This window comes from Oryza sativa, chromosome 2 (genome assembly GCF_034140825.1).
Source record: "Oryza sativa Japonica Group chromosome 2, ASM3414082v1".
NCBI lineage: Eukaryota > Viridiplantae > Streptophyta > Magnoliopsida > Poales > Poaceae > Oryza > Oryza sativa.
Genome location: NC_089036.1, coordinates 21,141,329 through 21,152,612, shown reverse-complemented (window position 1 = coordinate 21,152,612; position 11,284 = coordinate 21,141,329). Strand labels below are relative to the sequence as shown.

The 11,284-nt window shown below is 41.5% G+C and overlaps 1 protein-coding gene across 2 annotated transcripts; it reads right to left on the bottom strand.

Annotated features, from left to right (window-relative positions):
• Positions 1-3,641: 3,641 nt before the first annotated feature.
• LOC107277741 (uncharacterized) lies at positions 3,642-10,517 on the bottom strand. Of its 2 annotated transcripts, XM_015768987.3 has the most exons (6): positions 8,814-10,517; positions 8,663-8,731; positions 8,515-8,583; positions 5,159-6,545; positions 4,941-5,045; positions 3,642-4,345 (listed from the first exon to the last, which is right to left on the bottom strand). In XM_015768987.3, the coding sequence occupies exons 1-6, from the start codon at positions 10,470-10,472 to the stop codon at positions 4,314-4,316; spliced, it is 3,321 nt and encodes a 1,106-aa protein (XP_015624473.1). In that variant the 5' UTR covers positions 10,473-10,517; the 3' UTR covers positions 3,642-4,313. The 2 variants fall into 2 exon arrangements, with proteins under 2 accessions (XP_015624473.1, XP_025878573.1); XM_026022788.2 differs by lacking the exon at positions 4,941-5,045.
• Between the last annotated feature and the right edge of the window lie 767 nt (positions 10,518-11,284).

Genomic DNA, 11,284 nt, shown 5'->3' with positions numbered 1-11,284 from the left:
TGATGATTTGACCAACTAACTCGTGCCATAATGAAAGTATACGTAGGGTTCCAAGTGAAAGCCCAATGGATTGATTCGCCCTTGTACGTAATATATGAGGACCTAAGGAAAATACAACATCTAACAATAAATGCAAGAAGTGGGTTCCACTAGGCCACCACCACATTGGTCCATCTCCTCATCCTCCTCTTTCTTGTTCTCTCAGTGCTAACTAGCTAGGGGATAAAAAAAATGGATAGTTTTCGTCTGCTCCGAAGAAAACCGAATATGAATACGGTTCGGAGCGGATAATACTTGGATAATCTAGATGTGAATACAAATACGGATATTTTTCATCATATACGAATACAAATATGGTATCTAAGTTTCCGATGGATATAGATAGTAATAAGGATATATGATGAACAATATTATTCAAATATCTGATGAAGACATGAAATATACCCCTTTTTTTGCTAACTCTGCGCCTACAACCTACCTCTTTAGATTTTAATAGTAGCCCATCTAACAGTACTAGTCCACACTATTAATATTAGTTAAACATTTAAATATTTTATAAAATATGTTATAATACTAGTTAGGCATGCATTTATACTAGTAATGTTGTATGTGTTGAACTTCATTGGTATTGTTTAGTCTATGATGAAACTTTTTATATAAAATAAGCTAATTATGTGTGATTCTATTTGTTTCTATTATAAGTTTAGGTGGTTTTTGTATTCTGAGAAATATTATTTACGTATTCGTGTCCATCATACGATCCTTATATTGGTTCGAGATAATTCGTATGTTTCCGTATCCAAGCTATTCATTTTTAGAGATGGCAATGGGGCCCCGTGACCTGAAACCCGTTGGGTTTTTACTCTACTAGGGTGTATATACGTTCCAAACATCATACCCATGGGTACGTTAACGGGCAAAACCTTCACCCATCGGGTACATGGGTGTGGGTACGTTCTCCTGTCACCCGAACCCATTAACCCGTGGGTTGAAAATACCCGTAGGCCTAGCCCAATATGCAGATGGCCCAAGGCCCACAACCATCAAAACCCTAGGTATAAATCCTCAATTCCTCACTCCTCTAAACCCTATTCCCCTTCTCCTCCTCTCCTCTCCATCCTGCCTCCGTTTCTTCGCCGCCCCTTCCATCCCCCAAGCGGCCAAGCCACGGCCGCACCACACGGGCGCACGCGGCGCGCCACCGCGCACGAGCGCACGCCACACGCCGGCACGACACCGCGTAGGCGCGCATGGCCGCAGCACCAGCCGCCGACCGGTCTCAGTCGCGCCGGTGGAGCAGGGGCGCCGCCGTGCGGGGAACCACCAGCGTGGGGGCGGACATCCACCGCGTCGGTCGCCGCCTAGGCGCAGGGAGCCAGGGACGCTGCCTCCTGGGGTTGCGTAGCTTGCTGGTTGATTTTGCAATGTGGTTGCATGGCTTGCTGTTGATTTTGCAATATGGCAGGCTGTATGTATCCTGTATGGTTTGTTTGAGCCTTAGTTTTTCAATCCTACCGTGTACATATCACTGCAGCCTATAACCTTATTGAGTTATTGTTGTGCAATATTGAAATTGTTGCAACGGGTGTGGGTACCCAATGGGTACCCATCACCCGTGCGGGTGCGGGTACCCAATGGGTACCCATCACCCGTGCAGGTGCGGGTGTGGGTTTTGTAGTGGGCAGATTTAATTTCAATGGGTGTGGGTACGGGGAGTGGAAACCCGTCGGGTCCATACCCGTTGCCATCTCTATTCATTTTCGTATCCATCTAAAAATACGAAAAATAATATGGTATCAACGTTATCTGTTCGTATCCGCTCCGTTTACATTCCCTATGGCTCAACCTAGGTCAAGCAAAAAAAAACAGAAGTCAACATTGTTCAGTACGTAATAGGCTATCAGAGTTACACGTGATTGCAGCATGTGCCTCTTATCATTACATCTTCTCAACTTCATGCCTATGCTGGGATGTCTCTCCGACAGAGTCAACTTTTTTTTTTGTTCTCTATCCCTTTGTCAACACAAAAAGAAAGTGGTGGCAACTTTGAGCAATGGTGGCAATATCCACGGAACCTAGCCATCCAATCCATGATTGCAACTCGCTTCTCCACATTGGTAGGTCATGCTTTATAGCTCATGATGATAGAGTTGATGACAGAGCTTGAACTTCGATTACATGGTCTTCCACAGATTGAAAAATGAACACTGGTAGAGTAGTTTGGCTTGTGCTCATCACCGTTGTGCCAATCCCTCCTTTTGAATAAAGCTGGTGGTACTTGTACGGACTTCCTCTCCAAGCTGATTATCATACTCACAAGATGTGAGCTTCTTCCTCGTCACCGGTAAAGGCGGGGAGGGGGGGTACAAGGCACATGCTTCATGCTAGGAACTACATAGCCAACACCTAGTTTTCTTGAAAAAAATTGAGTTTGTGTGGAATTTGAAATCTAAGGTGTTACAGTTATTCTAAATTTTGAAAGTAAATAGTGGCATCTTTAGACCAAGTATCTAATTAATTATGTTTGAACCATTTACTCCTTATATTTTAGAAATTAGGCCATACTGCAAAATTGTATGTCATGTTCAAGGTAGATAGGACAAAATGAATCAGGTTGTTATTGGAACTTCAATAAGGTAAAAATGAAATGTTCAATGCATCATGTTTCATTACTATTACTTATCATCGATAAAGTTCCTTTGAGTAATTTCAGGAGGAATTGCTTAATGGTCTTTGTTTGGTTTCAATATATGTTCAATAAATTCTCCAATGATATTCAAGAGTTCATAGATTCAATATTAACATCAAAATTGGAATGGATTAATGTTCCACATGTCTAGTTTCAGTTGTTTTAAATGGTTTGTTCATGTCCTAGAAATTTGTTGATGATAGTATAGTGGTAAGACCAAGCAAAAAAATCAAACTATTGTTGGAACATTATGTTTAATGTAAAAGTTGGCGTCAAGAGACATTTCTCTAAAGATTTCATATACGATAGAACACATGATGGTTCAAACCGATCGAAAATCAATATTAAGAATTCCAAATTCAAGTAATGCATCAACTATCTTATCTTGTAATGGGATAGTTTTTGGTGGGCCACATGTTTCTCCTACCATTTGGGATGGTGCACATTACTCCCTCCGTTTAAAATTGCTTGTCATTCTAGCTTTGTCCTAAATCAAACATGTCTATCTTTGACCATTAATTTTTAGAAATCATGTTGTTTAACAACATATGAATTATATATTATCAAAATATTTATCATAGAGATTCTAAAAATATAAATCTTAAGAAAACTATGTGTTTATAAAAATTGATGGTCATAGATTAAAATGTTTGACTTAGGGCAAACCTAGGCGACAATTAATTTGAAACGAAGAGAGTAAGTCATAAAATATTTAAGGTAAAAACAAATGAAGATTGGAGGATGGTTAGATGATAACATTCAAATGTGATCACAATCTTTAAGATGTAATGATATTTAATTGATATATGTGCTTGGTGAATAAAATGGCATGCATAAGGTAGCTCATTCATCACTCATTCATGTTTTGATGTTTGGCAAATACACTGTTTGTGGCATGAGGAAACCAATTACTATTATTCAGATGAATTTACCATAAAGGAGGCCAGTTGCCTAATCAATATGTAGCTATACTCTTAGTAGTATAATTACACTATAATGTTTACAATATTGTGGAATGTAAATGAATAAATGCAACTAACAACAAGCATAAGTAACAAATTGGAAGCTCTTCCAATGCACCGAGATGATAAAATCTTATTTAAATGGTTTGAGGACCGACTATAAACAACCAAAAGAATTTGAAGACATGTTTATGCTTGCATTGAATACTTGTTACACACACAAATACAACACACATGATGATAGGCGACTCTCCATGCTGCATAATTTTGCACCTCTTACTGGAGCTTCTATTTGTCACTTTCTATGTCATCGGCTATAACTTCTTTGCCAATGGCCAAAGCACCATATGTACATATGGTGCAAGGTGTGGTGTTGATTTTGAATCACTTTCCTTTGAGGCTGTTTTCTAGGTTTCAAGGCCACTCACATTGAGGATATCATTGTCCAGTAGGTCCGCCAAGTCCCTTATTTTTGCTAGCATGTTATTCATCAAATATGTCAGTTTTTTATTCAGAATGATGCTCACTGAATGTGTCAGATACAGTGCCTTTCAGATCACGTTGCTCACTAGGTGTGTCCAATGCATCATTTACTCTAGAGGATTGCTCATTGGGAGTACCAGATTTACTATCTTGAGTAGTATATCGATGCCAGGAGCACTTTAGGACCGCCTACTTGTTTTTTCCTTTTGTTCTGAAAATGCAAACACATATTAGTTCTTGTTAAAACTACATGAAAGGTACAATATATGAGTGATTAAAACTCTTATATATGATGATCTCCATCTTCTAATATAGAAGATAACTGTATATTTCCACCATTATCACCTTTTTTTTTTAGAAATACCTTAGGGCACTCAAGGTGTCATGATCGGCAACGACCCCCTGTTTAAGGAGTATCCTTTTTTGGGTAGCTCGGTATTATGAGCTTGAACATCATTTAAAGATTCAAATGAAAATGCATATATATATATTTTTGAATTTTATTATACAAAATGAATGTGATCCAATTTTCTTGGTGCCATCAAAAAAATTAGGTTCCACATATCATTTTCACATGCGATGACATTTTTCCATTTGCTATCTTTATGATGGTGCTTCCTAATTTTCTCAAAGTATTCACAGTTCTTACAAGTACGAGCATTTTCAACATTGTGAGATTCCTTTGGGATATCAACATCCTAATTAGTACCTTGAGCACCTTCTAAATGTTCAAAAATTGTAAAATGTAGTTTAATATAAATGTGTATGGAGTTGTAGAAAAATATTATGTAGCATCATGATTTCACCTTTTCCCGTCAGGTCGGATTCACTAGAAACTTTTGTAACATTATTGTTGATAGTAGCCTTGGAATCATGACCATCATGCACCTTACTCTGAGAGTTACTAGATTCTAGAGCATATGGAAATAGGGAATGTAGTTATATAGTAGAAGTGTGAAAAACTATAGAAATCAATTGCATGCTCAAAATTTATTAAAGGCAAGATAGTAGGTGAAGTGTGTACCTTTGCTTCCATCCCCATCACCCTCACAGCCTTTGCCCTTCTTGTTTTGATCAACTTCCTTTTGATCATTCTTCGACACCCGATGCTCATCCAAGGTAGAATCTGGTATGCCCATATTTTTTTTGATCTCCGCCATATGTTTTTCCTCTTCCTCCTTTGCCTTCTTTTGATCAGCTTCCTTTTGATCCTTCTTCCACACCCCATGCTCATCCAAGGTAGAATCTGGTATCCTCATATTTTTTTTGATCTCCGCCATACATTTTTCCTCTTCCTCCTTTACCTTCTTTTCCTTCTCCTTAATTATGTGAGGTTGTAGCTCGACATTATCTGTTTGATGTTTTATCTTTTCACTCTTCATCACCTTAGGATCCTTGTAAACAACTTCCACATAATGGAGATTGTTCATCATACCCAATATTTCTTCCCATTTCATTTTAAATTCCTTGAGATATCTTAGGCGCAGAGTCTTAATATTGTTATCTTTGGGAAGATTTAGTTTCTTAACGGCTCCACCTCTCACATATAGTTTCTTGAGGTTTTTGGGCTTAATGGCCCCTTTTGGTTCAAACCACTCAAATGGGATCTCTTCACTGGGATAGCATCGGACATCTAGTTTCACAAGACTTAACGGCAACACTAGGCTAGTCCACCTCTCAAGGAGTTGCTTTTTCTCATTTTCTCTTTCTGCAGATGTTAAGATGCTTGGCAACTCACCCCATGTTATTGTTAGTGATTGGAGGCTTTCAAGATGCTTAAGTTGCCCCATATCATTCTTGTCAACATTTGCATCAGTTGTAACATTGATACTGAGCTTTTGGAGATTCTTCATCGCCTTGAGGTCTTGCAAATGACACGCATGCCTATCTCGACATTGGAATACATATCTCCTTGGTGCATCAATGCCAAAGACAAAACCCTTGAATACTTGAAGCTCTGAGAGGGAGGTGATCTCCCATCCAATATGCTCCAGCATGTAGCATTCAGTGAGATCCAAATGGGTCAACTGCCTAAGGTTCCTGACAGTAGATGACATCACATGGGTCAGGTTTTGGCACCCACGAACATCCAGGACTTCAAGTTGTTGTAGTTTGTTGACATTCTTGGGTAGCTCCGTCAGCTTTGACAACCCACGAATGCCAAGGTATCGGAGTTTCTTGAGGTTGCCGATGGCATTCAGTTTCTCTAGCCCCTCCACCTCCAAGTATGTGCTATTATCGGAGTTCCACCATCGACCAAGTTGTAGGACTACCAGGCGATCGCCAAGAAAGGATAACAAGCAATATGGGAGCCGATACACATGTGCATTGATGTTGAGGATTACATGTATGTTTTGAAACTTCTGGAGCTCAAGCTTGAGATTGATCTTGTCATTTTCATTTTGTTGCTCCTAGAGCAAAGAAGAGATAGAAGAATATCAATTCAAATGTGCATGCAGCACAAAGCACAACACTTTGGTAGTCTATGTTTACATCTTTCACACAAACTAGACCTTCACTATATGTACTCTATTTTTCAAATAAAAAAAGTGAACACATGGGAGATGAATCATGCGTCTTTGAATCATTACCTGACCACTCCTTCCTCAAGCATTCAAAATTCAAATCTAGGGTACAGATGTGTATTTATTTAGACATACAAATAATTAAAAAATTTATTGCCCAGATATGTGACAATATCTTATCCCCACACCGATTAGAAATACTTATTTGTTTTGGACATTCACACCACCTTCAAAGTAGAGTAAAAGTACTTGTTGCATGATGCTAATACATAAACATGTTGCTTTGCATCTGAATATAGGTTTGTATTTTTCATAAAGATCAAATGCTAATGTTTGAGGAGTATATAAATTTCCCATACAATTGAGCGGAGCTAGATTAAAGTTTATTTGAAAATGTCTATAATTGATATACAACCCTTTCTTCTAATAATATAAAGACAATTGTCTCTTGTATATAGCTGTCAATCAATTTACACCATTATAATCTAGACCGATCATTATGATCGACAAAATAAGTCTTTTTTTCCTTCGCTGATTAATGTAGTAATTTATAACACATTGGGAGAAAATATGGTGTCTAGCATGGCTTTTATAGTATTATATATAATTGCATAAGCTTTTATATTTCTAACTGATAAAAAATCTGGATTGTTTTGGATATATGAAAAATAAGTTCTTCCATTTTTCTCTAATAAATATGTTAATAAATATGCCAAGGATATGATGGACATCACATATCAGTTCAGAGATTTCGGCATATACAATGTACTGCCTCTATTTCTGAATGTATGCCATTAGATAATATTTATACATCATCCCGTTCAACATGGTTAACATAACTAAAAAATAACATTTAAATTTACAAATTAATATATATGTACATATAGGAATTTGACTAATATTTGGATATGACTTTATTTTTCCTTCATTATACATTTTTAGGCAAAATTTTAGGTACTTATGAGTTTTCTAGTTTCATAATTTCAAATAAAGGCCAAAGTGCTTTTAATTCTATAGCATGTGTACTAGCACCAGGTAAATAGTGTGAAACTAATTAATAGGGGTTTTCTATTAGATGGAATATTTTTATTTGTATTTGAGCCACACTATTAGAAATTTACATTTCTTTTCCATATTGTGGTAATGCTTCCCTAAATTATGCACATGGTAGAAAAGAACTTTGTTACTGCCTCAATACCAAAATAACTCCAATTTTAGCCACTAGAATGCAAATTATTATTTTTTAAAAAAAACTCACTAGAATGAAAATTAAGATAGGGCTAAAAAGACCAACTGCCCCTTATTAATTGAAAATGCACCATTCGTTTTAAATTACTAGTTGTTTTAGTCTGTCCTAAGTCAAACATTATAATATTTGACCATAATTTTCTATACTCATATAGTTTGATTTCTAAGATTTGTAATTTTAGATTCATCATGAGAAATAATTTCATAATATATAATTCACATGCCATTAAATTACACGGGTTTTTAAAATCAATGGTGAAAGATATACATGTTTGATTTAAGATAAAACTAGAACGACAAGTAACCCTTGGCAGTAGATTTCGCAATGTAGGATATATATATACCACGGTGCCCGGGCACCAAGGTATGAAATACACAAATTCACTCAATTTTTCACAACCCCTTTCTATTAATACTATCAAATATGGCAAACTATTGCCCCGCAAAAAAAAAGTCATACTATTTAAAATATGTTGCACCATATAAATATGTTATATTGTAAACCATACCCTAACCATATAAAACTATTAATAACAACAAAGTTGAAAACAGTAAATCGGTAATAATCCACACCCAATTTGAAAATGAGAGGGGAGTCTAAACGTACCTTCATCTCGCCCTCAAATTTGCTGACGGCCATTTTGGAAGGCATTCCTATTGGGTTTGGCTTCTTTTGCTGACGAGTCAAAGTTGAAAATAGTAATTCGGTAATAATCCACACCCAATTTGAAAATGAGATGGGATTCTATACGTACCTTCGTCTCACCCTCAAGTCTGCTGACGGCCATTTCGGAAGGCGTTCCTGTTGGGTTTGGCTTCTTTTGCTGATGAGTCAAAGTTGAAAAGTGTAAATCGGTAATAATCCACACCCAATTTGAAAATGAGAGGGGAGGAGTCTATACGTACTGTCGTCTCGCCCTCAAGTTTGCTGACGGCTATTTTGGAGGGCGTTCCTGTTGGATTTGGCTCCTTTTGCTGACGGTCTTCTTTTGCCTCTTTTTGCTGACGGTCTTGTTGGCTGGGCGTTTTGACTTTCGAAAGTTTTCTCGTCGGGGACGGTGGCGCCGACGGCGACTCGTCGGCCCTGCCTAGCCTCTGTAGAAGCTCGCGGTGGCTCGCCGTGAGGCAGAGGACCCTGGACTCGCCCGGATCGACGGTGGGGTGGCCGTGCTGGTCCAGGCCGGCGAATTCGCCCCTCGCCGTCCGCTTCACCATCCAGTGGACGAGCGGGTTCACGCGGCAGCCGTGGGACGCGCCGCTGCAGCGGCTGGTGATCGGCTCGAGGAAGCCGCTGGCGCAGAACTCGGCGAAGATCTCCTCCGACCCGCGGGGCTCCGCCGCGCTGGGGGCGCGGCGGTGCGGGAGGCCGAACTGGGCGGCCCACCAGTAGGTGACCGCCTGCTTCTTCACCTTGTGGTTGACGGGGAAGAAGGAGAAGGTGAGGAGGCACTGCCGCCACTGATCCTTGAGCTTGTTGAACTCGCCGGCGAGCAGCGCTTCGAAGGCGGCCTCGAGGATCTCCTGCAGGAGCGCCTCCCCGCGTTCCTTCCACCTCCGCCGTGACTTCTCCTCCTCTAGCCGCTGCGCTTTCGCCTCTGGCGTCTCCTCCTCCTTCTCCTTCTTCTCCTCCTCTTGCTGCGGCGCCGGCGTCTTCTCCTTCGCTTGCCCCAGCTCCGGGTCCGCCGGCTTTTTGTCCTTCCCCGTCGTCTCCGGTGGCTTTTTGTCCTTCGTCTCCGGAGACGGCTTCTGCTCCTCTTTGGCTTTACCGTCCTCCGGTGGGCGATTCCTCCAGTTCTTCAACCGCGTGATGAATTGGACGGCCCGTAGCACTTTCACGAGCCTCCTCCGCGTAGACCGGCTACGGCTAGCCGCGTCATCGTCGGGAGCGGGAGGTGGAGCCGGCGGCGGCGGCAGCTTGCTGGCTTCATCGGGCCCGGCGGTCTTCTTGCTCTTCTCCTCCTCCTCCTTCCGCGGCTTCGTGAGAGCGGCGGCCTTCACGGCGTCGCGCAGTGAGCCCTTGTGGCGGCGGAAGAGGTTGCGGAGGAAGTTCCAACGGCTGTGCCTCTTTTTACCTCCGTCCTCGTCGTCGGCAGACGGCGCCGCCTGCTTCGCCGCGTCGCCTGCTTGCTGCTGCTGCTGCTGCTGTTTTGGTTCCGGCGGCGCAGGGGGCTCGCTCGCCGGAGTACTGGTGGGCGGTGGAAGAGGCTGGCCATGGCCGGCCACCTCCTCTTTCACTCCGGTTGATGCCGGTGGTGGTGGCTCGTCACCCTTCTTCTCCTCTGTTGCTCGCTGTGGTTCCGGCGGCGCAGTGGGTTCGCTCGCCGGATCAGTGGCGGGCGGTTGAGGAGGCTCGCCGTTGCCGGCCACCTCCTCTGCACTACCGGTTGCTGGCGGCGGCGGGTCACCCTCCGCCACCGTTGCTTGCTGTGGTTGCGGCTGGGCAGCTGCCGGCGGGGGCGGCGGAACGGCCGTTCCGGTCAGCAGCGGCGGTGGCGGAGGAACAGCCAGCGTTGCGTCGCCGCCGGCCGCGTTGGCCGTGTCGGTTGCGCCGCTGGGCCCGTCCATGGCCGGCCGCCGTTTGCAGTGCAAATGCAAATTAACACACGATGAGATAAGATGTAACGAGAAGGGTGAGGTTTTTATATAGACGACGGCGCGGATTGTTTGACGAGGAAACTATTCTAAACCCTCTCTCTCGGAGGGGACTGATACTTTGCTCTCTTCGGTTGATCTCTACAGCTAAATAATCTTCTCCTTATTTGCTCTTTATTACTTTTATAGCCCTCTTCTTCTTCTTTTTTCCTCCTTGTGACTAGTTTCAGTTTTCTATATACAATCACAGTCAAATTTTATTTATGTACTCTCTGTTCTTAAAAAAAACAAAATTCCATTTAGAAATATGTCAAGTTTCTCGAGGAGCCAGCTATAAACATATTTTAATAAGATAAAATATGAGAGATAAGAGTAGCGGGCTACAGACCTATAGCTAGCTGCAGCACGGATCCAAGACGCAGTGTGTGTATGATAGGTAAGACCATATATTGATAGTATATTAAACAACTATTGTATGAATTGGCTCTATAGATGAATTGGAATTAGTAGTGGGCTATACTATTAAACTTCTCTTAACACGGGCTAGACTTAAAAGTAAAAGTTAGTTAAATGGAATTGCTTGAATACGTCCGAGTTTTTTTTTCTCCCCAAACTTTTGAATCTATGACCGTTGGATTGTGCCTCAAGATTCGTGCAGGGTAGGAAATCACATGCAAGAGCATGAACAAGGAGTTAAACTGTCAACTTGGTGTATCACCGCATTTGCTGCTAGACAACATGCCACCCTTCATGTGTATACAAGTTATATTATATAGTACAAGTTA

Coding starts and splice junctions, on each gene's coding strand:
- LOC107277741 (XM_015768987.3), bottom strand. CDS start 10,472: ATGGACGGGCCCAGCGGCGCAACCGACACGGCCAACGCGGCCGGCGGC. Junction 8,732..8,813: donor AACTTGAGGGCGAGACGACA/GTACGTATAGAC, acceptor TTGACTCATCAG/CAAAAGAAGCCAAACCCAAC. Junction 8,584..8,662: donor GACTTGAGGGTGAGACGAAG/GTACGTATAGAA, acceptor TTGACTCGTCAG/CAAAAGAAGCCAAACCCAAT.